The 27,508-nt window shown below is 35.3% G+C and overlaps 2 protein-coding genes and 1 non-coding gene across 4 annotated transcripts; all 3 read right to left on the bottom strand.

The window, feature by feature from the left end:
- Window positions 1–11,478: 11,478 nt before the first annotated feature.
- On the bottom strand, window positions 11,479–11,639 carry LOC131013737 (U1 spliceosomal RNA). Its single transcript, XR_009097824.1, has one exon. It is a non-coding gene; the product is annotated as a U1 spliceosomal RNA (small nuclear RNA).
- Window positions 11,640–12,275: 636 nt separating this feature from the next.
- LOC131012103 (G-type lectin S-receptor-like serine/threonine-protein kinase At4g27290) lies at window positions 12,276–15,413 on the bottom strand. Of its 2 annotated transcripts, none has more exons than XM_057940019.1 (7): window positions 14,102–15,413; window positions 13,883–14,026; window positions 13,677–13,807; window positions 13,390–13,600; window positions 13,055–13,292; window positions 12,805–12,964; window positions 12,276–12,741 (listed from the first exon to the last, which is right to left on the bottom strand). In XM_057940019.1, the coding sequence occupies exons 1-7, from the start codon at window positions 15,330–15,332 to the stop codon at window positions 12,430–12,432; spliced, it is 2,427 nt and encodes an 808-aa protein (XP_057796002.1). In that variant the 5' UTR covers window positions 15,333–15,413; the 3' UTR covers window positions 12,276–12,429. The 2 variants fall into 2 exon arrangements, with proteins under 2 accessions (XP_057796002.1, XP_057796003.1); XM_057940020.1 differs by having other exon boundaries at window positions 13,390–13,579; window positions 14,102–15,405.
- Window positions 15,414–18,060: 2,647 nt separating this feature from the next.
- On the bottom strand, window positions 18,061–20,868 carry LOC131008335 (LRR receptor-like serine/threonine-protein kinase RGI2). Its single transcript, XM_057935218.1, has 3 exons — window positions 20,061–20,868; window positions 18,780–18,845; window positions 18,061–18,395 (listed from the first exon to the last, which is right to left on the bottom strand). The coding sequence occupies exons 1-3, from the start codon at window positions 20,866–20,868 to the stop codon at window positions 18,061–18,063; spliced, it is 1,209 nt and encodes a 402-aa protein (XP_057791201.1).
- Between the last annotated feature and the right edge of the window lie 6,640 nt (window positions 20,869–27,508).

The raw sequence follows: 27,508 nt of genomic DNA, 5'->3' as shown, positions 1-27,508 counted from the left end.
AAAGTTAATAGCCGAAAAATACACAAACTATCACCAAATTCGTTAGATAATTCTAGAGGAATTTTTTTTGGTACATGGTGGAATTAAATTTTCGGACTTGACATTCAATTTTAGATTTTTTTTTAATTTATTTATTTATTTATTTTAATCTTACTTTGATTTCATAATCCCCGATTATTTTTTCACGAATCTTACTTTAATTTTATAATCTTCAATTGTATTTTCACTAATCTTACTTCAATTTCATAATCCCCAATTGAAAATAATATTTCTATTGCATATAAATAAATAACATGACTTTGCTAAGTCAGTTATTAATATGAAGACAATAATTATTGACTTGCTCAATAATCTGCTAGCGGTTCTCACGCGTAGTTAATAGGCATAAATTTTTGTCCAATTCTGATTTTGCACACAAATTTTGAACTATAGCGTGATATGCTAAACTTTTGATTTTATTTGATTTTGTTACTAATTTAAATTCCGGCCAAATATAAGACTAATATGGAGTACCAACATTTGACGTGGCGTATTTATAATAAAAAAAAGAAACACAAAGCAAATAACCCAAATTTTCAATAACTTAATATATCAAATTAAATAAGTAGTAATTCACACGTTTAAATCTACTTTTTTTTAGTTCACTATTACAAAACTTATTACTCCAATATATACAATAGAAGTCATTCAAATATTATAAACATATATAGTATATAAAAAAAATAATCTTTAGATAATGAAAATTTAATAAAATTTATCATGTAGCTAAATAATTTTTTGATATATTAAGTTATTGATAATTAAAATATTCTTTGGTTGACACACCTAAATTCGAAGAATCCCCTTACTATTATTGAATTTATTCAATTAATTAATTCAACTAAAAAAATACTACTATTATTTGATTTGATATTTTAAATTATTGACAATTTTAGTTATTTGCTTTGTGTTCTTTTTTTATTGATAAGAAATTAAATAAAAAATATATTATTTTACCAACTAATTGCCACGCAAGAATAAATACGCTACGTCAAAATTGGCACACTATATTTCATATTAGCTTGGTATTTGGCCCGAATTTGAATTAGTAGCAAAATCAAATAACATTAAAAGTTTAGTAATTATCACGTCACGGTTCAAAGTTTGTGTGCAAAATCAGAATTGGATGAAAGTTCAATATTTTATTGGCAATTAACCCTAAAGAATTTGAAAATCCCCTAATCAATTTCATCAAATCATATACTTGAATTTGAGAATCCCCAATTCATTTCTATAAGATTAGTGTGAAATCAATTGAGAATTTTGAAATTGAAGTAAGACTAGTGGATATTAGTGGGAAATCAATTGAGGTTTTGAAATCGAAGTAAGATTAGTGCAAATGCAATTGGGGATTATGAAATTGAAGTAAATTTAGTCGCAAATCAAATCAAGATTCTTACTAAGAATGTTAGATTCTTACTAGTGAATCACTAATCAAATCAAGGTTCTTATGCTATAATTCTAAGATTCTCACTAAGAATCTTAGCTTAGATGAGTGAATCACTAATCAAATCAAGATACTTATTATGAATCTTAGATTCTTGCTAAGAATGTTAGATTCTTACTAGGGATCACTAATCAAATCAAGATTCTTATGTTATAATTATGAGATTCTTACTAAGAATCTTATATTAGATGAGTGAATCACTAATCAAATCAAGATTTTTATGAGAATCTAACATGAAAATCTTGATTTTATAAAAATCTTGATTTGATTAGTGATTCACTAGTAAGAATCTAACATTCTTAATAAGAATCTTGATTTGATTAGTGATACACTCATCTAATTTAAGATTTTTAGTAAGAACCTTAGAATTATAACATAAGAATCTTGAATTGATTAGTGATTCACTAGTAAGAATCTAACATTCTTAGTAAGAATCTTGATTTGATTAGTGATTCACTCATCTAATCTAAGATTCTTAGTAAGAATCTTAGAATTATAACATAAGAATCTTGCATTGATTAGTGATTCACTAGTAAGAATCTAACATTCTTATTAAGAATCTAAGATTCTTATAAGAATCTTGATTGATTAGTGATGAATCTTTGAATTATAACATAAGAATCTTGATTTGATTAGTGATTCACTAGTAAGAATCTAACATTCTTAGTAAGAATCTAAGATTCTTAATGTGTATCTTGATGTGATTAGTGATTCGCTCATCTAAGCTAAGATTCTTTGTTCTTAGAATTATAACATAAGAATCTTGATTTGATTAGTGATTCACTCATCTAATCTAAGATTCTTAGTAAGAATCTTATAATTATAACATAAGAATCTTAATTTGATTAGTGATTCAGTAGTAAGAATCTAACATTCTTAGTAAGAAGCTTGATTTGATTTGTCACTAAATTTACTTCAATTTCATAATCTCAAATTGCATTTGCACTAATCTTACTCCGATTTCAAAACTTCAATTGATTTCCCACTAATATCCACTAGTCTTACTTCAATTCAAAATTCTCAATTGATTTCACACTAATCTTACTTTGATTTCATAATCCCCAATTACATTTGCAATAATCTTACTTCGATTTGAAAACCCCCAATTGATTTCCCACTAATCTCACTTCAGATTCATAATCTCTAATTGTATTTGTACTAATCTTACTTCGATTCCATTATCTTCAATTGATTTTCCACTACTCTTACTTCAATTTCATAAAACTCCAATTGCATTTGCACTAATCTTACTTCGATTTCATAATCCCCAATTGATTTATACTTATAATTGTTTTAAGGTAACCATGCACGTCAATTGCGCAAACGAATTAAACAGCTATACGAGACATACACGATAGGAGACAAAATATCTTACACAGTTTACTACATAGTAGAATGACATAACTATGTAGATGTCACCTGACCGCGTAGCCAATTATTTTTCCTTTATTCTTACTCTAATTTCATAATCCTCAATTGATTTCTCACTATTCGAACTTCGATTTGAAAACCCCCAATTAATTTCTCAAATCTTACTTTGATTTTATAACCTCCAATTGCATTCCTGCTAATTTTACTTAAACACCCCTAATTGATTTCTCAATAATCTTACTTTGGTTTCATAATCCTCAATTGATTCCCCCTAATCTTACTCCATTTTTTTTTTTGCTAATATTTGTTATTAATATATTATCTTAATAATGATTGTTTTTGGTGGAATTTTTTGCTAAGAATTTAGTAACACAAACTCATAAGTTTATAACTTAGAGTTATAAGTTGAAAATCATATTTTAAAATAAGAATGATCATTATCATTAGTGAATCATTAACTAATTGAACTAATTCATCTTAATTATAAGTTTATAACTTAGAATTACAATATGACAATCATACTTTAACATAAGAATGATCCTTACTATTAGTAAACCATTAACTAATTGAACTAATTATCTCAATTCTAAGTTTATAGCTCAGAGTTATAAATTGAGAATCATACTTTGAATTAAAAATGATTATCACCATTAGTGAAACATTAACTAATTGAACTAATTCATCTCAATTCTAAGTTTATAACTTAATATGAGAATCATAATTTAACATAAAAAATGATCATCACTATTAGTGAATCATTAACTAATTGAACTAAATTAATCTCAAGTATAAGTTTATAACTTAGAATTATAACATGAGAATCACACTTTAACATAAGAATGAAAGAATGATCATCACCATTAGTGATTCATTAACTAATTAAACTTATTCATCTCAATTATAAGTTTATAACTTAGAATTGTAATATGAGAATTATACTTTAACACAAGAATAATCATCACTATTAGTGAATCACGAACTAATTGAACAAATTCATCTCAATTTTAAGTTTAGAACTTAGAGATATAAGTTGAGAACCATACTTTAAATTAAGAACTAATTCATCGAAAAAGATTAGTAGGAATGCCATTGTGGATTATGAAATTGAAGTGATCAAGATTAGTGGAAAATCAATTAGAGGTTTTGAAATCTAAGTAAGATTAGTGCAAATGCAATTAGGGATTAAGAAATAAAGTAAAATTAGTGGGAAAATTGTTTGGGGATTATGAAATCGAAGTAAAATTAGTGGTAATGCGACTATGAAATTGGGGGTTTTGAAATCGAGGTAAGATTAATGCAATTGAAGATTATGAAATTGAAGTAAGATTAGTGGAAAATTAATTGAAGGTTTTGAAATCGAAGTAAGATGAGTGCAAATGCAATTGTAGATTATAATATATAATGAAATCAGTGAGAAATCATTTGGGTATTATGGTAAGATTCAATAGTTAATGATTCACTAATAGTGGCAATCATTCTTATGTTAAAGTATCATTCTCATACCATTCATATTTTCCTTAAATATTTTTTTTATTAATATATCATATTGTTAATATTTTTTAGTAATATATTATCAGAAAATATGTTTCATTAATATATTATCTTAACATATCCTACCATTAATATTTTCCACTAATATTTTTTTATTACTATATAACTTGGAAATATTTTCCATTAATATTTTTATTAATATACTATCCAAAAATATTTTTCATTAATATTTTTTTTAATATATTATCTTAATATATCATACCATTAATATTTTTATAACGTATATATAGCTTATTTTATTTATGATTATTGTTAAATATTAAAATTCTAATTAATCTTTGTGTTAGTGGATAACCATATGTCATTCAATTTTTGTATTATTTTTATCAATATATAAATTTTTAAATATAAAATAAATTATAGTATATGCCATAATATAAATTTCACTATATCTGAAAATTTCATTTCCCGCCCTACACCAAAAAACGCCCTCCAAATAAAAGTTAGCGACAATTTAGGTCTCTTTCTGCTCAATTGTTTCCCTCATTTGCCTCCTTCTCTCATTGATATCTCATCACATAAAATATTTTGATCCATAAAGATGAAACTGAAGGCGTCTCTATCTTCAACATCACCACACATCCTCACCACCCTTACCATCTCTCTAGGCTGAAATTTGCTCTGCCATCATTCGTCGGCGCCGCTTTCATCACCCTGCACTTGCTGCACTCTTCAATCAATTATTTTTGTTATACATCCTCTTCGCCCTCTCCGAGGCGAAGGGACCCGTCGTCGCCTCAGCCACCAAAACGATTGTCGCAGAGCTTCGGAATTGGATCGTGGCCGAAAACTATGGAGAAGAAACTCAAACATTAGAAGGTGCGGCACCGACAAAAAAGTTTTGCTTTTGCTTATCTTTTCTTTTCTTTTCTTTATTCTTTAGTTTGCCTGTTGTTGAATGCTGACTATATTTTGAAATCACTCTTTGATGAATTTTGTCAAACAGGTGGTGTGGGTGGTCTACACAAGATAGAGCTTCGTATAATAGATGGACCTTCAAATCTATACTCATTTCCACAAAGTTCGAATATGATGGTTTCTGGAAAAAAGAATAAGAAAATTAATTGAATTATAATGCCAACGAAGAATGATTTTTTAGACAGAAAACTGCACTTCCCAAAACTTAATTTTAATACTCCCTCCGTCCCATTATTCATGACACGTATTCCTTTTTGGGTTGTCCCAACCTACATGACACATTTTCTTTTTTGGAAAAAATCAGGGGGCATTTAAGCATTAATATATTCGCTAATTATCCACCTAATCACTAATTATCCACCTAAAACTCATTTCCTACTTCTTCTTCTCTCTCTCCTTCCCCCACCTACCAGCCGCCTCCCTTCTCTTCTAAAATTCTCGGCCACCACCACCCGTCGATCTGCCGCCTCCACCGCCACCACCGCCCGTCGATCTGCCGGCCACCACCGTCATTTCCTCTCTTCCTCTATTCTCAGTTTCTCACGCACCCACTCAACCAGTGAACCCAAATCCTAAGTCTTCTCTCGTCGCCTCCACCTTTCTCTCTCCGTTGAAGAGCGCCGCCACCAGCTTCGCTCTCTCCTCTCTCGCCAATTTTTTCCGCTCGATTCCCGGTGACGACAGCCAACCTCCGCCGCGCCCAAGCCCCTGCCTCCCTCTCTGATCACTCCATCGCGCCTCCTCCGTCGTCGACGAAATCTTCAGCCCCACCGCCAGGAGACGCAGCAGCGGTGCGGTCCGCCTCCACCCTCGGCGTAGCCCCTTTCCGCCTCCACTCTAGTTTCTGGATTTTCAATTTTTGTCTTCAATACTTGGGTTTCAATGTTTGTGGGTAGATCTGGTTTTGATATTTGTTTCGATTTTGGTTTCGATACTTGTGAACTTGTGGATTTTGATTTTTGTTTGTGGATTTGGATTTGTGGATTTTTGTTTGTCGATTTTGCATATTGTTTGTGGGTTATGCTGGTGAATCGAGCTGGCCGACGACGGAGGCATCGGCGGTCGGCGGTGGCGACTCTCCACCGCGAGCCCGACGGCGCTGGAGGATGAAGGAGGCGGCGGCAGCCGTTCTCTGTCTCCGGCACAAAGGGCGTACGCCCTGTTCCGAACGAGAGGCGGAGAGAGAGAGATGGAGAGAGGGAAGAGGGAAGGGAGAGAGAGGTGACAGGGGGAGGACGGAGAGGGGCTAACGACAGAGGCGCTCGCCGGCGGCGGCGCCGTGTACCAGTCCGGCGACAGAGAGCCAGGCCGGCGACAGAGAGACAGGCCGAGAGAGGAGTGACTGTGCGTGTGTGACTTGTTAATTAAAATAACACTAACATCTAATTCCCTTAATTCTACTCTTCTTAATCTCCGTGGCCAACAGTGTTGTCCCATAAATAATGGGACGGAGGGAGTAACTTTTAATAAATAGTTCTGAGTAGCGAACACACATTTCCACAAATAACATAACAATCCACATTTGCACTAAAAATATAATGTGGTCATTTCAGATAGTGATTCCAAGTTTTACAATGAATAGATCAGTAGCATGTATTTTAATCCAACAATATCAAGTTGTTGTCTACAACACATTTCAACTGTTACCATTAAAATTTATATTCGGCAGAAAGAGTTATTAAATAAATCCAACATATTATTTAATTCACAAAACTGGAATAAAATGATAATTTTCGGTCGTCCGTTGGAATAACATAAAAAATTTATACTACAATAACTATCACACACACAGCTAGAACTACTGCGAATTAACAATCTCAAATAAATTTATTTACTTGAAAACGCAAAAAAAAAAGAAAAAAAAAACTTAACTACCCACAAAAACACAGATGTTTACTTTATAATCATTACACAATCATTTCGTTCAGACGCTAGGATTACAGTTGCTTCAAAAATTACAAAGAAAACGACGTAAAGTGTTTATGAATGAACTCGGAAAAAAATTCTAGTTGTCGACGAAAAACTACCAGCTACAATCCAACGGTGAGTAAAAAAAGGGAGTAAATATCTAAGTAAACATGAGTGCGAAACGTGTCCTACAAAATTCAAAAATACAAAGGGAGTGCTATGGAAGAATAGGGACACGTGGAAACATCTGAATATGGGAGTGGTATTTCAAAAAAACAGTCAAAATGGGTTGGGTGGTATTTGACAATTGCAACTCGAACCGGTCGAAGAAAACCAAACCAAAAGTCACTTTATTAACAATACACGTGTAAGGATCCTAATGGCAATGTGTATTACACATTGTGTAGCTAAGACATTTCCGTAGATAGGAATAGTCCCAAGCATCCTTTTGTGATTTTTTTTGTAGAAATATATTCCTCGTTTTTGTAAGGGTTTGGAAGTTTTCGAGATTTAGACCTCAAATAGTCTTTTATAAATTGTAAGCATGCATCCAGAAAGAATGTCCCGATTTGGAACAAGAAAAGAGAAACACTAATGATACATGAGCACAACATATACATACTAACATGAATCTAAAGATATTAAATAATTGTCAAACTCTTCCATGTATATCCCAAATGATCATCCTTTGTTGTTGTGGGTTTATGAGGAAATTTATCCTGATAAAAGGTAGATAGGAATCAAGACTGTTGTACAGTGTGGTCCACACAAGGTTTCCATCATCTCACAGGCTGCTTGCATGCCACCCACTGCTAATTTTCTTTGGAGAATGATGAACAACCCTTCACTTTTGGTTTTCTAATATGGCCTTGTTATATATCACATAGTTTCTAAAACTACATTTTGCACATTTTTAGTATTTTTTATATTTTATTTCTAACTTCGATGATCGCAATTAAAAGAAAATAACATCAAAGCAATATAACTCCAAAAAAAATCTATATTATCTCCGTATTGAAATTCATTTTGATTAAATTTTAATAATACTTTTTATAGATTATGGAGAAATCAATATCATAATCTATACTAATTTTAATATCATAAAAATCAAATCAACCATTCATATATCAGGATATCAAATTAACCATTCATATAGCACTCAATTAACTGCCTTATTTTCTCATTTGAGATATTTACGCAACACGACTGATAAAGAAATTATAAAGCCCACTGACAATAATGACATAGCACGACTAGGGCTGTAAACGAGCCAAGCTACTCGTGAGCTATTCGACGTTCTACTCGATAAAAGCTCGTTCGGTAATTTAATGAACAGCTCGTTTAGCTAAACAAGCCAAGCTTGAGCATGACGATGCTCGGCTCGTTAGCTCGTGAACAAGCTCGTGAAGTGATTTTTCTTAAAAACATAAGATTATTCATTAAATGTCTTACTATATTTTATACTATATGTAGTAATATTTGGATTAAGTATCTAATTAACATCATTTATTTACAAGAAAATAGTAAATATATTATATTTTTGTAAATAAAATAACTTATATATTTGAAAACTTAGGAAAATAACTAAATTTTAAATAAAAATTTAAATTTAAAAAGCTCGATTAGGCTCGGCATTGTATTCGACTCGATTAAAGCTCGATCGATAATTAATCAAACAACTCGATTAGCTAAACGAGCCAAGCTTGAATAAGACACTATTCGGCTCGGCTCGGCTCGGCTCAGCTCGATTACACCCCTAAGCACGACTAATTATAAAGCCCAATCCCTCAAAATAAATTATACTCCCTCACTTTATTAACAATACACGTGTAAGGATCCTAATGGCAATGTGTATTACACATTGTGTAGCTAAGACATTTCCGTAGATAGGAATAGTCCCAAGCATCCTTTTGTGATTTTTTTTGTAGAAATATATTCCTCGTTTTTGTAAGGGTTTGGAAGTTTTCGAGATTTAGACCTCAAATAGTCTTTTATAAATTGTAAGCATGCATCCAGAAAGAATGTCCCGATTTGGAACAAGAAAAGAGAAACACTAATGATACATGAGCACAACATATACATACTAACATGAATCTAAAGATATTAAATAATTGTCAAACTCTTCCATGTATATCCCAAATGATCATCCTTTGTTGTTGTGGGTTTATGAGGAAATTTATCCTGATAAAAGGTAGATAGGAATCAAGACTGTTGTACAGTGTGGTCCACACAAGGTTTCCATCATCTCACAGGCTGCTTGCATGCCACCCACTGCTAATTTTCTTTGGAGAATGATGAACAACCCTTCACTTTTGGTTTTCTAATATGGCCTTGTTATATATCACATAGTTTCTAAAACTACATTTTGCACATTTTTAGTATTTTTTATATTTTATTTCTAACTTCGATGATCGCAATTAAAAGAAAATAACATCAAAGCAATATAACTCCAAAAAAAATCTATATTATCTCCGTATTGAAATTCATTTTGATTAAATTTTAATAATACTTTTTACAGATTATGGAGAAATCAATATCATAATCTATACTAATTTTAATATCATAAAAATCAAATCAACCATTCATATATCAGGATATCAAATTAACCATTCATATAGCACTCAATTAACTGCCTTATTTTCTCATTTGAGATATTTACGCAACACGACTGATAAAGAAATTATAAAGCCCACTGACAATAATGACATAGCACGACTAGGGCTGTAAACGAGCCAAGCTACTCGTGAGCTATTCGACGTTCTACTCGATAAAAGCTCGTTCGGTAATTTAATGAACAGCTCGTTTAGCTAAACAAGCCAAGCTTGAGCATGACGATGCTCGGCTCGTTAGCTCGTGAACAAGCTCGTGAAGTGATTTATCTTAAAAACATAAGATTATTCATTAAATGTCTTACTATATTTTATACTATATGTAGTAATATTTGGATTAAGTATCTAATTAACATCATTTATTTACAAGAAAATAGTAAATATATTATATTTTTGTAAATAAAATAACTTATATATTTGAAAACTTAGGAAAATAACTAAATTTTAAATAAAAATTTAAATTTAAAAAGCTCGATTAGGCTCGGCATTGTATTCGACTCGATTAAAGCTCGATCGATAATTAATCAAACAACTCGATTAGCTAAACGAGCCAAGCTTGAATAAGACACTATTCGGCTCGGCTCGGCTCAGCTCGATTACACCCCTAAGCACGACTAATTATAAAGCCCAATCCCTCAAAATAAATTATACTCCCTCAGTCCGATTATTGATGGCCTGTTTTTCTTTTTGGATTGTTCCATATATAATGGTCTGTTTTCTTATTGAGCTATAATTAACACTTAATTAAAATTTTTAATTAAGACCAACAAACGCTAATTATTTCTCACCTTCACCTAATTTCTATCTCACTCTCGTCAGATCACTCTCTACTCTATCTCTCTCTACTCCACCGTCTCCCACCGCCTCCGCCTCCCATCTCTCCACCGCCTCCGCCTCCCATCTCTCCACTGCCTCCACCCTCTGCATCCAAAGATGAGTTTTTCATCTGTTGCTCCACCTAATCTCTCTCTACTCCACTACCTCTCTGAGCGGCTGAACTATCCTCTCCCCAAATTGATGTGCACTAAGTTCCTATCCTTCCACAGAAACCTTGCCTCCCACCATCTACGTCTTCACCGTCCAAATCCGCCGCCCCGTCCGGCTCTGAGGCGCCGTCTCCATCATCCAAGTCCGTCGCACCGTCAAGCTCGGAATCACTCTCCACCATCCAAGTATGCCGTGAAATCGAGCTCCCTACGTGATTGCACTAGTTTCTACTTATCTTGGGTATCTTGTTGTTTGTGTCGGGTTTAGAGATCTACAATCGAAAACCTGATTTTGGTTTTATTTTTTTTGAATTTGGGGAAAACATATTTTGTTGACATTTTGTTGGACAGCAGTGCCAGTGTTTATGAAGAAGGGAGTTATTTTATTAACAATCTTTAAAGTTAATTAACATTAACACTAAAAATGTATCCGTACAACTTTTCTCCCAATGAAATTCTCCTTAATACCCTTGCTGAAAAGAAAGGAGCCGAGACAAAGAGAGTAAAGCCCCACACAAAATTTGGACTAAAATATGGGTAGGGGCCGCGCGAACGCAGGCCCCCACTAGCACAAGTTATGACGTAGGTTCAACCACTTGGGCCGTAAAGCCCCACACAGAAAAAACACAAAATTTGGACTAAAATATGGGTAGGAGCCGCGCGAACGCAGGCCCCCACTAGCACAAATTATGACGTAGGTTCGACCACTTGGGCCGACCTTAGACGGGCGCCCCTCCAAAGTGCAATGGAAGTCGCCAATCTAGGCCATGGGCCTTATGGATCGCACATTGACCCCGTCCAGGTAAGTATGGAACATGATGTCCCATCATTTTATTTTATATTCAATCTGTTCGACATCTTATTTCTATGTTTTCGATGTGGGACACTAGCATGGGTATTAAACTTAACGAATTACGACCTAGATATGATTAATGTGTAATTGGGAAGGCAAAAGAATAACTAGAAGAAACTAAAACCGTATTCACTTTGCACCATATTATTATTGTTATTATTATTTTGTTGGGTAATGATAATATAAAAACTATAAACCCAAAAATTAAGATTAGAAGTTATTAATATCTTTAATAAAATCGTGATTATATCCTAACATTATATATATAAAAGGGAGCTACACATGTTTACCTTATTCATTTATCCTCTATTCCACATATTCTAGTTTCATTTTCGTTTTCTTGTATAAAGAAAAACTGAAACGGGATTAAATAATAAACACTTGTACTTTTAAGTTAACATAAATAGTCAGCGAACTATTGTTAATAAGAAAATAAAAATTTCTTAAAAAATAATACTACAATTTTTTTGGAATTGCAAAATTTAATAAGATGAGAACGATATTGTTCCTGAAAAAATTGTGTATATAGTGATGGCTTACCATTACATGAATATATAGCCTCGGACATATCCATTATACTATCACATACACAATTTGAGAAATATTTTACATATCTACAAGCTTGATGTTTCATTCCAGTTACAATCTTGTTTTAATGGTTGTTTACTATGCACATAGTAAAAACAAAACAAAAACATGGAGTTTGTGTTGACACATTCTATAATGAGCAGTTGGTTATTTCCCATTCTATCTTCCCTGACCCTGACTCCAGGTAATGGTAAGCTGATTCTCTGAATTGGCGGCGTTTGAGCTACTGTAACTGCGGCCGCCGCCTACATCTCTCCCCGCGAAGAAACCGGGTTGTTTGGCCTCAGGCAGTTCAACCTGGTTTCCCAGCATGAAAACCACCGTGGACATGGTCGGCCTATCTTCTTGGCATCTCTGCACGCACAGCAGTCCCACTTGGATTGAACGCAGCACTTCCGACAAGTTGAACGACTCGCCTACACATGGATCCACTAGCTCGCATGACTTTCCTTCCTTGGATAGTGTCCACGCCTGCGTTCACTCCACCAATTAGCTAGATTTCACTTTTATCTAACTTGTGCAAATCATACTTACATATCCCAGAAGGTTTAGGCTGTTTTCGTTGTGGTCGTCGTGGCAGAATCCTCTGTTTCTCTTTCCGCTCACAATTTCCAGCACAAGAACACCAAAGCTGAACACGTCTGATTTGATTGAGAACATACCGTCTATCGCATATTCCGGAGACATGTATCCGCTGCAGCACCACAAAATTCGCCACATTCATTAACCATGTCACAATATATACAGATAGAAAGTAATCAATAATTGCTGGTCTTCTTCTTACTATGTTCCGACAACTCTACTCGTCTGAGCCTGAGTCTCGTTCCCTCCGAAACTCCTGGCTAGGCCGAAGTCGGATATCTTTGGGTTCATCTCGGCATCCAGCAGTATGTTGCTGGCTTTGAGGTCGCGATGGATGATTCTCAACCTCGAGTCTTGATGCAGATATAGTAGTCCCTTGGCAATTCCAGTGATGATGTTGAATCGTTTTTTCCAATCAAGTAACATACTTTTTGTTTCATCTGTCAAAAACATATATAAAGCCAAGTCAGTTCTCTCTTCTGCTAAGATATATCGCTCATTGCTAGTTGATATATATATATGACCAAAAAGGCTCACCAAATAAGATAAAATCAAGACTCTTGTTAGGCATGTATTCATAGATCAACATGCTCTCTTCTCCATCAGCACAACATCCTAACGTCCTCACCAAATTCCGATGTTGAAGTTTGGCTATCAAGATCACCTCATTCTTCAATTCATCCACTCCTTGCTTGGAGGTTTTCGACAAGCGCTTAACCGCGATTTCCTGCCCGTTTTCAAGAACTCCCTAGTTTCAAAATGCATGTTGTTAATTAGTTCATATACATTTTGTAGACTATGCTCATTTTTGAATTTTGTTATACCTTGTAAACAGGTCCAAATCCACCCTCACCAAGCTTGTTATCTATTGAAAAGTTGTCTGTAGCTTTCAAGATTAATGGTAAGCTGAAGAATGGCAGATCTGCTTCTTGGCCTAGACTTCCACTATATTGCCCTGCACAATGGTAAATGAACCTTATAACTACTTAACTTTTTTTTTCTCCATAATTGTTGATCACAATATTCATACCTTCTTTATAAGGATTTGAATCTTTCTTCCTCTTCCAAACACAGATCAAAATCAGGACAAGGCAGATAAGAACTGTCGCGGCCATTGATGCAAGACTCGCTACGAGTTTCACTCTCTTCCTCCTTTTAGACTCTGCATCTTTTTCTATCCAAACAAAACACCAATAACATCAAGAAATATATCCCCACATAAAAATAAAGTATTGATGTAAATTGTTACCTAAATCAGCAGAAGCAATTCTGATGTAAAGTTCATCCCCACCTACAGCCATAGTCCTAGCATCAAACAACTCCCCATAGTAAAACAGACACCCACTCGTCTCCTCCCTAATATCCAACTGCTTGTACGCAGTGCACGAACAATTCTTCAAGCACTCCGCCTCGCAATCCGCCGGCAGCATTTTCCGGTCATCGAACGTCGTGTTCCGCGCGTCCGGCAGCTTCATCCCGGAGTACTTGAAGAACACATCTCCCTCACACGCCAAGGCAGTCCTCGCCACGCACCCTAGGGACAAATTCCCTTCATCTCTATGCACGAATCTATCCATACACCTGCAGATCGGAGAGTCTCCGACGCTGCAGACGCCGTAGGCGCCGCACGCGTTGTAGTTGTCGCAGGCGTCCGCTTCGAGATTGTAGGTCATCCACGACTTGCTCTGGTCGTTCCATATCCACCGCACTCCGACGCCCTCGAGGCTCAGCGTGAGACGGGCTATGACCGATCCGTCGACGTTGTCCTCGCCGTACTTGACCTCGTTCTTGTTCATGTTCAGCGTCGGATTGTTCCTCGTCCCGGGCGAGCCGCTGAACCGGACCCCGTTCCACGGCCCGAGCCGGAACTTGACGGTTTTGCCCCTCCTGACGATTATCTGCGGATAGCCGGTTGGGTCCAGGTGAGCTGTAAAGTCACCTGAACTCGGGTCGTCGTGGCTCTTCCACGACGACAGGTAGGTCTCGACCCGCGTGTCGAGATTCCAGCCTAGGCTCATCATCCCGGGTAGATAGGTGTCGGTGGGATGATCGAAGCTTTGCCAGAGGAGATTCTCCGCATCCTTCACCACCAGATTCCCGGAGTCTAATAATTGTACGGCTGGATTCTGCGGCGTTGTTGCTGTAGTGGATGACGACCATACGGTGGCGTTTGTCTCGTCGAGAAGCAGCAAAAATCCCGAGTCGGTGAGTGTTAAGGCGCCGGATTTTGTGGTGAGCGGAGCTTCTCTGTTGGCGAGCCAGACGTATGTGTTGGGTTTAATGTGGTTGTACCATATGCCGACGTATCGATTTGTGGAGTTGGCGAGACTGAAGAATCCGAGGGCGAACATGCCACCTGATGATACCAGTGTTTCTCCATCTCTGATGCTTTCAGATTTGTTTATAGTGTCGTTTGCAGCAGAAATTATAAGAGAGGAGATCAGTATAGAAAGCACGATTTTGTTTCGACGCTCAATCATTCCTGATTCTTTGTTTTCTTCTACTTCAACTATATTTACTAATATATTTATCTCGTGGATGTTTCTTTTAAGTTCAAATGTTGTATGTTGAAGCACGGCACCATTAATGATTACTATATCTCAATTCAAGATTAATCCGGTCCCCCGCTATTTAACTAATGAGAACTACGCTATCTAATGACAACTAAAAACCTTAATTTAATCATGGTTTTTTTTGCAAATTCAAATCATCGAAAATCTCGCATAACTAGCATAAGATATTGCAAGTTACTTCGATTTTTTCCTCCGGATTAATCATGTATGCCCAATCTAATATAATTAAGGGATGTTTATTTTTCATAACTGATCAAATACATAATTGAGTATTTCTATCTTTCGTTAATAGGGTATATCTAATTCCACCTATTAATGCATCAAGTAGACTTAATTCAAATGGTAAAAATTATCAAGGTTTCGAAATATCCCAAAGTTTTTAATATATCTTAGTAAACACTCTTTAAGGAGTATTCTCACTATAACTCAACCTATATATATTAGGGGTTGATTATCGTGAGAACTGAGAACATTGCAAAGACGTCTAGAGTTATTGCATTCTTCATGAAGTTAACTTCACTTTGAAAAAATGAAAAAGAAAATGAAAATTTCGCTCCTTTTAATTAGGATTCGAGCTTATGCGCTACATTCTCATTTAAGTAAGGGTTCTCATTTGATATATATATATATATTAGGGCCATAAATTGTGTTTTATGCTTCATTTCGGCTACTTCAAATTTTACTCATATATATATATATATATATATATATATATATATATATATATGAGTAAAATTTGAAGTAGCCGAAATGAAGCATAAAACACAATTTATGGCCATTCATTGAAAAAACATAAAATTTGGCAATTTTTATTGATTTCGGACGTTTTTACCCTTAATGAGGCAGACCGGGTAGGATCAGACACGCGGGTCACGTGCCGGGTCGAGTTAGACACTTATGACACTATTAGTGCCATAAGTGCCAAGATTTTACTTGGTTTTATTTTGGATTTCCATTAGCACTTTTGGCACTATTAGTGTCGTAAGTGCCAACGGAAATCCAAAATAAAACCAAGTAAAATGGTCTTTTTGACACTTATGACACTAATAGTGCCATAAGTGCTAACAGAAATTCAAAATAAAATCAAGTAAAATCTTTGCACTTATGACACTAATAGTGCCATAAGTGTCAAGGGAAATTCAAAATAAAATCAAGTAAAATCTTGACACTTATGGCATTAATAGCGCCATAAGTGCCAACGAAAATTCAAAATAAAACAAAGAAAAATGGTCTTTTTAGCACTTATGGCACTAATAGTGTCATAAGTGCCAACAAAAATCCAAAATAAAACCAAGTAAAATGATTCTCTTGGCACTTATGGCACTATTAGTGCGATAAGTGTCATACCTGCAGCACAAATATAGAAACAACAGCAATAGAATCAAGAAATCATGATGTGAAGAATATGAAGCACATGAAACAAACAAACAAACAAAAAATGTTAAATGGATAATCTAAACCCTAAATGGAATATCTAAATCCTACGGGGAAGTGTTTAAAATGGTCATCTGTTGGCACTTATGGCACTAATAGTGCCATAAGTGTCATGCGTGCATCACAAATACAGAAACAACAACAATACAATGAAGAAATTGTGATGTGAACAAGATAAAACACATGAAACAAACAAATAAAAAACAAAAAGCAAACAAAATTTCGCACCAAAACTTCATCGACGCGGAAGAAAGAGAGAGAGAGAATGCAGAATTTTTTCACAAGCGGTCATAGTAGACTTTTCATTTCTTTGTTTTCTTTATTATTTTTTTGTGTTAATACTCTTAAATAATCACTTTGCTTAAGAAAAGATTAATTACAACTATAAAATTAAAAATATATTAATTAAAATGATTATTTTAATTAGAGATGTCAATCGGGCTAGCCCACCGGGTTTCGGGCCAGCCCTATCGGGTTTCGGGTTTCGGGTTAATCGGGTGCGTGCTAATCGGGCTGGGGATTTTGTCGAGTTATAAATTTTCAACCCTAACCCTAAACGTTCGGGTTTCGGACTAGCCCATCGGGCTAGTCTGCTTAAATGCGTAAAATAAAATAATTATTTGTATTTTGTTATTTTTAAAGATCTAATGTATAATGTATAAAATATACATAGAAATCAAAGATATAAATTATATAGCAAGCATGAAATTCAAAAATATAAGATATTGAAAAAAACATCAAGATTGCATAACATATAAAATAAGTTGGTAACAATAAAATGTTCAACTTTGTTAACGAAAAAATAATAAAATATCCAACAATAGTTTGAATTCATAGAAGCAAAGCATCTCAAAAATACAGAAAAGTGAAATGATGAGACTTTATAATATTTTGTCATTTTTTTATTTTTATATCTAAATATTTAATATTAAGTATTCGGGTTTCGGGCTAGCCCATTGGGTTAGTCGGGCCGGCCCTATCGGGTGCCGGGCTATTCGGTTACGGGCTAATCGGGTTGTAACTTTTATCGGGTTGGAAATATTCAACCCTAACCCTCTCGGGTGGCGGGTTAATCGGGCCAGCCCACGGGTTTCGGGCTAGATTGACATCCCTAATTTTAATATGTGTCTCTAGTTTATTTTTAGACAATACTTATCGTCTCCATCTCTTTTGGGAAGATAAAAAACAAAAAATCAAATTCCTATCTAGTAATATGGGCAATAAAATCATCCAGTTCTCTGCATAAGTCACCGCCTTCCTCCATTGATTTCTTGAGGGCGACGCTCACCTTCTCCGTCCTCTTCCTGATCTCCACTCCTTCCTCCGCTGACAGCAACCTTCCCACCACATCCTTGATCATGGCAGCACCCACCACCTCCTCCCTCGCCTCCCACTCCCTCACAACCACGCTAATCCCCAAAACCTCCGTCAATAAAATAGCATTCAACGGCTGATTGGAATGCATCAGCCACGTTGCCACCGGAACCCCATAAATCACCTTATTTTCTCTATCTGCTTCGTCGGCGGATCGATGCGCTGCAGTGCGATGGGTAAAAAGGACAAATTAGGCATACCACCTAATTAATGGCCAGATTTTGATGTTTTAAGATTAGGGGCCAAAAATTCATTTTTGTTCCTCATTATGGCCATTTGGGTAGATTGTTTCTATATATATATATAGGATCGCATTCAAGGGAGATCATTAAATATTCAAAGAACAGAGACCAAATCTCAACCGTTGATCTTATCTAATCTAACGGTCACCATTTATTCACGCCATGTTCAATGAGATTTTTTTGTCGAACATATACAGGGTCGAATCCCACAACCCCCAAAAACTCAGCATTTATTCACGCCATGTTCAACGGATTTGATGAACGTTCAACGAAATTACTAATATATTCAACGGATTTGATGAACGTTCATCAAATCCGTTGAACATAGCGTGAATAAATGCTGATTTTTTGGGGATTGTGGGATTCGACCCTGTATATGTTCAACAAAAAAATCTCATTGAACATGGCATGAATATTCTTTGAATATTTAGTGGTCTCCATTGAACTTTTCTCTATGTGTGTGTGTACATATATATATATATATATATATATATATATATATAGGGAAGGGCTAAAATAAGAGCATTTCTTAAGATATAAAATAAGAATCATTTTCAGCCCTTAGATCATCAAGATCTACGGTTGATTCGTAATCCTGTTGGATGGATTTATGGTCCTGAGTTCGAATCTTAAAGGTAGCAAAAATTTATTTTTCACAATTCATACCTTTATATAGCGAATTCATACATGTTTTACATAAAATTCATACATTAAAAATTACTCTTATTTCTTATTTTAAGATGTGCTATCATGGTAGCCCACCCCCATATATATATAGGGTCAAGTTAAATAGAGAATTATTATATATTTCATTTTGAACAAGTCTATACATTTTACGAACAGATCAACATAACTAACGAACAGACGTATTTAGTAAAAAAAGAGAAAAACTCGCCACCACTAGGATTCGAACCCGAAGCAAATTGTTATTCATGCGGTACATTGATTTGTTCGTAAAAAATATAGATCTATTCGTTTTTATTTCACGAATTCTCTATTCTCTAAATATTTAGCATTCTCTGTTTGACTTTTCTCTCTCTCTCTCTCTCTATATATATATATATACATACGTGTGTGTGTGTTAGGGGTCTAAAATAAGAACACCTATTACTGAGATAATTAATTTTATAAATTACATAAATCAAAGTTATTTTTATTAATAATTTGAAGTTAAAGGGAATATAAACAAATCAAACTTTGATTTTTACATAATTTATAAAATTAATTATCTCAATCTAATTTATGAAGTATTAAAATAAAAATAAATGCCTAAACCTAAAAAAACAACATTAACAAGGGGTAAATGTATGCGCTCACATAAGATATGTAGCAAAGCATTTCTCATAGCATAATATATACTAGGGTTAAGTATGCAATTTGGCCCCTAACTTAGAGGCCCCTGTAGCTATTAACACCCTATGAGCAGGGGTGTGTCAACTAAATCCCTTAAGTACCTAATTTCCGCCAATTAACAGCTCCGACTTAACGGACGGTTAACACCGTTAACTATTTTAATTTTTTAATTTTATTTTATTTTATTGGTGGTAGGACCCACACCATCTTCTTCACCAAGCTCGCCGGAAACCTAATCCACCTCTTCGCCGAAAGTTATCGGGAGGCAGGCTTCCCGTGAGCGAATTGCGCGACAAATCGAACGCCTGGAGGCTCTGGCAGCTGGACAGCGCCGTCGGGATGCTGCCCGCCAGCTTGTTATCCCAGGCGAAGAAGATCTGCAGGTGCTGCAACAGCCCGAGCTCAGGCGGAATGGAGCCGGAGATCTGATTGTTGTCGATTTGGAACTGAGTCAGCCTAGTAGCACTGGAGAGAACCGCAGGAATGGAGTCGGAGATGTTGTTGCTGCTGAGCATTACTTCTTCGAGATTGGTTAGATTCCCGATTGATTGGGGAATAGTGCCGGAGAAGAAGTTCAAGGAGAGATCAAGGACTGTCAAACTCTTGCAGCTTCCAATCTGTTCCGGAATGGAGCCCGCCAAATTATTCCGCCACACCAGCAGATTCTGGAGCTTCTGCAGCTTTCCTATCTCCGGCGGCAGTGACCCTGACAGACTGTTCACGTACAAGTACACATCCACGAGCTCCGAGCAGTTGCCGATGTCCGCGGGAATCTTGCCTGACAGCATCGTGGTGTAGAGCGACAGTACTTGGAGCTTCTGAAGCCTCCCGATGGTGCGGGGAAGCCCGCCGGAGATCTTGGTGTCGGCCAGCCCGAGAACCTGCAGATTCCGGCAGTTTTCGATTTCGGCGGGAATCTCTCCGTCGATGTCTTGGTTGCCGCCGGCGCAGAGGGCTTCTAGCTCCGACAGCATTCCAATCTCGGCGGGGATGCTCCAGCTCAACCTGTTGTCGAACAACGTTAGGTTCTTGAGCTTCATGCAGCCGCCGATTTCAGGCGGGATTGCTCCGGTGATCTGGTTGGAGTTGAGGGTGAGCTTGGTGAAGAAGATGGTGTGGGTCCCACCACCAATAAAATAAAAAAAATTAAAATAGTTAACGGTGTTAACCGTCCGTTAAGTCGGAGGGGTTAATTGGCGGAAATTAGGTACTTCAGGGGCTTAGTTGACACACCCTTGCCCATAGGGTGTGAATAGCTATAGGGGCCTCTAAGTTAGGGGCCAAATTGATACTTAACCCTATATACTATATATATATATATATATATATATATATATATATATATATATATATATATATATATATATATATATATATACTCCCTTCCATCCTTGAAATAAGTTTCTCTTTTCCTTTTTGGGACGTCGCCCAAATAAGTTCCTCTTTTTTTCTTTCCATTTTTGGACAACTACCCCACCACTAATAATACTTTATTTATTCTTACTTTTCACTTTTTCACCACTCTCAATACTAATTATAACATATTTTTCTCCACAATCAATACACTTTACTACTTTTCCTTAAAACCCGTGCCGTCCCCAAAGAGGAACTTATTTTGGGGACGGAGAGAGTTTATATAATATTTTTATCTATATAATAGTACTTCCTTCATCTCATTACAAGTGTCTCATTTTTCATAATGGGATGTCTCCTTACAAATGTCTCTTTTTTTTTGGCAATATATATTTTTTCTTTATACTTAATGTTTAAATAATTTTTATCAACTCATTTTATCTACTTTTTATATATTTTTTTAATTATTAGGGACGGATGAAGTATAACGTGTAAATGAGTGAAGTTGTGGTGGACGTGATTCATCTCAATCTTATGACGTTTCAAGACAACATCATCTGATCCCAAGAAAAAAAAAAGAGGATGCCGACTTGGAGTGTGCATAAATTCAAATTAAAACGACATATGTTTTGAAATCTTAACCACAACCAACTAGGCATGGTGATACAGAAAGTTTTTGTGGGCCAAAAATTTAAGGAATTTGATCTATAACTGCTAGTTATAACTTAAGATTAATTTCGTGGAAAAATTAAGCTCACATCCATTGAATTTCATTTGCACTTTAAAGATTCCTCTCCACAAAACTAAGCTGCGATCTTCGCGTTGGAGCGAAGGACAAGAATTTGGAGTTTGATTTCTTGCGATAGGATATTGGGATTTATCATTAATTAGAGCATTTCCACCCCGACTTTGTTTTAGTATCTGAGTAGTAAGGAGGATTTCTTGAGCCACTGTAATTATTGATTCAAGTTTTCACGTGCGTCATGAATTTCATCTTTAATCATCAAGCTGCCTGAGTTTATTTGCCTAATTATTGACGTACGTACAATTAGAAGTTTTTTTTTTAGTTCATCCCCTTATAAATATTTAATATTTTGCTTATAAAATTACCCTTAAAATAAAATATATAATAGGGATATAATAGACTATTTTTTATGTCCATGACACTTTTTAATAGACTAGTATAGATTATTCAACAATAATTCCATCATATATCATTTTAAGTTCATCTTTCTTTAATTTTCTCTTTCTAATAAATATTTTTTCTCTCTAGCTAGCATAAAGTTCTCTCTCTTGCTATAAAGCTCAATTATCTAAACATTTGACAACTTATAAAGCTACTAGAGCTTATAAGCTCTTTGAAATAAGCTAACCCAAACACCTATCATCTATAATCGTAATTTACATTTTTTTTATATTTTAATTTTGCAAAGAGAAAAAGAAAACCTATGAGGCAGCTACTACTTTGTGTTGCAGTACTTGTACAACTTGTATGCAAGAATTGAACTTGTTGTTTTACTTGGCCAATGACATGGGTTCGGATACTTGTCACGAATTGAAGTGGATATTTGGCGCAAGGCATTAATGACTGAGCTGTAAAATGTAGGTGAGAAGTTGGTCCATCATATTTATTTCATCGAAAGGAACATGTATTGCTCCGAATATCACTTCCATCATTTCACTGTTCAATTCACTCGATACAAGAAATGTCTACATATCTCTTAGAAATTAGTTTTTCCCTCCATCAAAAGGAGGAGGAAGAAGAAGAAAATCTATAAGAAATTATGTGATGATCAGAATTTGGAATAGTGGCTGAAATTAGGTTGCAAGATCATTGACAAGATTGTAAGAAGTTGATTAAATAGTCTCATATAGAGCGAGTGCAGTGCTTCATTTACTGTCATATGATCAAATTATTGTCGTACGAAATACGATATATACCTGCACTCCTACTTATTGAGTAATACTTTAGCTAGGCTGAAAATGATGACATGAATTGGAGTAAATTCGTTTTTAATTACTTAGCTAGGAATAATAGTTACAAGTCCAAGAAGGTTATGGTTCTCATCATATTTGACTAAGATTTTTGTCGGCTTGTTTGTTTCCCACTCAAAACTTGTGAAATAAAGCAAGAAAATATAAGCTAAATACATCTGATTTGATTGAACATATATAGTCCGTGTATGGCATACTGTTTCATCTGTTAGAAGATGAAACTATTTTCTTGCAGTTGGTCAACTCCTTGCTTAGGTCATCTAAAAAGTTTTCACTATCTTTTAACAAATGGAATCCTCTGTCCCAAAATATAGTGTGTACCACGTGTATCACTCTTCATTTTTTTATATTTTTAAATTATTTTTTATTCAATTTTAATTTATTATGCTTTTATATAATATAAATATAATTAACAAGGGTTCACTCATCCATTTAGAGTTTATAATTATTTTTTTATATTTATTTGAATTAATAATAGATTATTTGGGTTCATTAATTCAAAGTTAGGGTATATAATTTTTTAAATTTTTATTTTTCAATGATAAATACTAATTAGAGTTTATAATATAATAATAATTTTTATTTTTATAAAAAATAATTTATAAAATAAAGAAATGAAGAATGGTACACGTGGTACACACAATATTCTGGGACAGAGGATCTCATCTAATCTTTTAATGTTGCCAATTTCCTTGTCGAAGACATATATACTACTCCTTCAAGTCAGAGTGTTTTTTTGGATACTAATTTAAGTTGATTTGAAAATTAGGACAATAACTTTTGGATTTATAAAAATAGGACACTAATTAATAAGTGTTACACCCGTAGGATATTTCTCGGCCAATTATCGAATTTTCGGACTTTCCTGCATTGACCAAGCACACGACATCCTATCCAGAGCCGTAAAAATGACGTGCTTGCCACATAATCAACCCCTCCGTGCGGGTTGTCATGTGCTTGGTCCGTGCAAAAAAGTCTCAAAATTCAATAATTGGCCTATAAATGTCATGCGGGTGCAACGCATATTAATTAGTATCCTATTTTTACGAGTCCGAAAGTTATTGTCCTAATTTTCAAATCAACCTAAGTTATTGTCCTAAAAAACCCTCTAGCTCCTACTCCCTTCCGTCCACGAAAATTATGACACAATTTTATTTTTCGTCTGTCCATAAAATATATGTCACATTAGTAGTAAGGTCCACATCACTCCACTCACATTAAAGTAGGACCTTTGCTCCCCTACCACCAACTCCACCCTCATTTTATTCAAACTCGTACCAAAAGCAATATGGCGAATATATATCATGGACGGAGGAAGTATATATTATTTTACTTATACTTATTGTACTTTTTGAAAGACCGAGAATGAAAATAAACTGAAAATACAAGGGTTTACGATAAAATATTTTGGTTACTTCTAATCTTACACTTACTTTTTTTTTTTTTTTGATCAGAAAAAGAAATTTATTAGAAGAGATAATGGTACCAGAGGTACCACCAAATTACACAAGAGCAAGAGGAAATACACAAGAGAACCAAGCTTGAGAACTAATTTCCTTATCAAGTATTCCAAAGATCTTGTTCCAACTCCACATCCTCACTTTCACTTCTTCGATCACGTCATTGATCTCCCAATTCTTGCCCTCAAATCTGCTTTCATTACGTCGTTTCCACAACAGCCAAGTGGTACAAACCCAAACTGTCGCAAGAAAAAGTCGACCTTCATTTCCTTTGTCAAGATTTGTGAACAGATCGAAGTGAGCCTCAACCGATTGAGGCCACGCTGCTTTTATTCCCAGCCACCAATGAATAAAATTCTCAGAATTGTATAACTATTGATTAAAAAAATGTATTAAGACAAATAAACATTATTACAAAACTAAAATGAAGAGTCCATCAATATTAAGTGTAATAGGGACATAATAAGTAAATGAAAAAGTTTAAATTTTTTCAAATTATTTTCAACTTTCATCATTACAATTATCTTCATTTGCTTCCTTGTCCATGTTGGCGATTGTGTAACACTTAAATGAATAAACAAATATAGTATTATTTAAACAATATATATCGATATTTATTTTGAGCTAAACAATAAATAAATAGTTGTTTGAAATTATGTTTAACTTTCATTTTAGCATATAACTTTAATTTTTATCAACTATTAACGCAAATGCAAAGTTTCGTTCTATAATACTCCCTTTCGTCCACGAAAGAATTTTATAGGAAGAAGTGACACGAGTTTTAATAAAAAAGTTGTTGAGTGTATTGAGAGTGAAAAAAAGATTGTTGAGTGTATTGAGAATGGAGAAAAGGCATTGTAATTAATGTAATTACTCCCTCTGTCCCGACTATCTTGATTCATATTACTTTTTGAGTCGTTCCAACTATCTTCATACATTTCTTTATATGGCAAAAGTTTTTCCCTTTATTCATGTTTTCACTTTTTCACCTATCACACTTAACACACTAAATACTACTCCCTCCATTCCTAAAAATTGTGACCCATTGAAGGTGGCACTAGTTTTAAGAAAAAATGTGGTAACTGTGTTTGAGTAGAGATTGGGTTCCACACCTTTTTGTAAATAGTGAGAGAAAAAGTTTGTGAGGTTATTTCCAAATAAGGAAATGTCACAATTTTCACAGACATCCCGATATGGTAATAATGTCACAATATTTAGGGACGAATGAAGTACTTTCTTAAATTCCATGCTCAAAAATTTTGTCTTAAGATAGACGCGCGCGACGGAGGGATTAGTATTGAGAGTTGTGAAAAAAATAAAAAGTAAGAAAAAATATATTATAAGTGGTGGCGTATAGTCCCAAAATACAAAATTCGTTTGTCGACCGATGGATTATATCCATATCATAATTTTCAAAATTTAGTACTCCCTCCGTCCACGAAATGAGTACCCATTTGTGGACGGCACGGGTTTTAAGAAATGTATGAAGTGTAGTGTGAATAGTTTAAGGGTCCCACTTTTTGAGTGTATTAATTAAAGAGATGTGTAGGGTACACTTGCCAAAAAGGGAAATGGGTACTCATTTCGTGGACGAACGAAAAAGGAAATATGGGTACTCATTTCGTGGACGGAGGGAGTAATATTTTTACTTTTATATATGAATATTTACCACTAAAGTAATTATTATCGATTTACTTTTGTGAAAATAAAATATTGAACTAATTAATAAAGTCACTTGAATTTTAGCCTTTTAGTAATTTCCCTTAAGATTTTTGTATCTCTTGAGAAGTTAATTTGAAAAATATCTAATTGAAGATAAGATTAATATTCTTAATTTTTTATTTTGGGTGTGGATGGGGGAGATTCGGGAGAGGCTGGGGGATCCTGGGGATTCGGAAGGGCGGAAGGAGTTGGCAGATTCGGAGGATTCTAGGGTTGGGGAGAAGAAGGCAGAGAGGCTGGAGGAGAGGGAGAAGGGGAAGGGTAAAAAGCAGGTTGAGCGGCGGAGGTGGAAGCCATGGACGGAAAATCTAGGGTTCACACGCTCAATCAGAGCACCAACAGAGTTAATACGACTACTTTACACAGAATATAAGTACCAGGGGAAGGAGATACACGATTTACCTAGGTAAAATTCTCCTTAAAGTTGGCGGAGGGGACTGGAGAGGGAAAGTCGCGGGGAATACGCCGGAGTTGAAGACGGAGGATCACCGAAAATCGAGAGAACAGTCGAAAGGGTTTGAAGTGAAAATGAAGAAGATGAAAAATGAAAGTTTGAAACTGCTAAGTACAACCTACGCGGGCAACAACCAAATAGCGGGATGAACGACACGTGGCACTAGGGAGAGGATCGACGGTTGAGGATTTCTACGGGAACACGAAAAGACGAAAGTTCTGAAAAAGTAACCTCGAGATGCGGAAAAGTATACTGCGAAAGGGCGGGCATTTAATGCAGGTGACGTCAGCATTGCGGGCGAACACTCTGACTAGTTACTTCATCAGCAACTAGCCAGACCAGAGGGGGGAGTAGCTGATGAGGAATAATATATGTAGAACAGAGGAATGAACTCGGACGGAGGAATTACTAGGGTCAGAGGAATGGACTTTGCCAGAGGAATAGATTCTGCCAGAGGAATGGGCTCAGTCAGAGGAATCACCGAAGACAGATGAATGACCTACTACGTAAGATAGGCAGCGGTATGAGCGACCGTTCTACCCGGGAAGCGCCAGAGCAGAGGAATCGCCCGTCTGCGGGCAAAATTACTACTATGCCCCTGACCACGCGGGGAGCATGTTTTCAGAGATGAAATTTCTATTTTACCCTTCTATTGTACTCTATAAATACCCCATGCATTCCCTTTGTGTAAACTAC

Source organism: Salvia miltiorrhiza, chromosome 2 (assembly GCF_028751815.1).
Source record: "Salvia miltiorrhiza cultivar Shanhuang (shh) chromosome 2, IMPLAD_Smil_shh, whole genome shotgun sequence".
Classification (NCBI taxonomy): Eukaryota; Viridiplantae; Streptophyta; class Magnoliopsida; order Lamiales; family Lamiaceae; genus Salvia; species Salvia miltiorrhiza.
The sequence above is the reverse complement of the archived record's forward strand: the minus strand, read 5'-3'. Positions and strand labels throughout refer to the sequence as shown.

Bases quoted from the DNA above. Each gene is read 5' to 3' on its own strand.
- LOC131012103 (XM_057940019.1), bottom strand. From the start codon at position 15,332: ATGATTGAGCGTCGAAACAAAATCGTGCTTTCTATACTGATCTCCTCT. The intron at 13,293-13,389 runs GTGAGCCTTTTT...TGTTTTTGACAG, and splicing joins TCTTGATTTTATCTTATTTG to ATGAAACAAAAAGTATGTTA. The intron at 12,742-12,804 runs GTAAGTATGATT...GAGTGAACGCAG, and splicing joins GCCTAAACCTTCTGGGATAT to GCGTGGACACTATCCAAGGA.
- LOC131008335 (XM_057935218.1), bottom strand. From the start codon at position 20,868: ATGAAGCTCAAGAACCTAACGTTGTTCGACAACAGGTTGAGCTGGAGC. The intron at 18,846-20,060 runs GTTTCCGGCGAG...GAACATATACAG, and splicing joins TCGGCGAAGAGGTGGATTAG to GGTCGAATCCCACAATCCCC. The intron at 18,396-18,779 runs GTTCATCAAATC...ATCGCACTGCAG, and splicing joins GTTCAACGGATTTGATGAAC to CGCATCGATCCGCCGACGAA.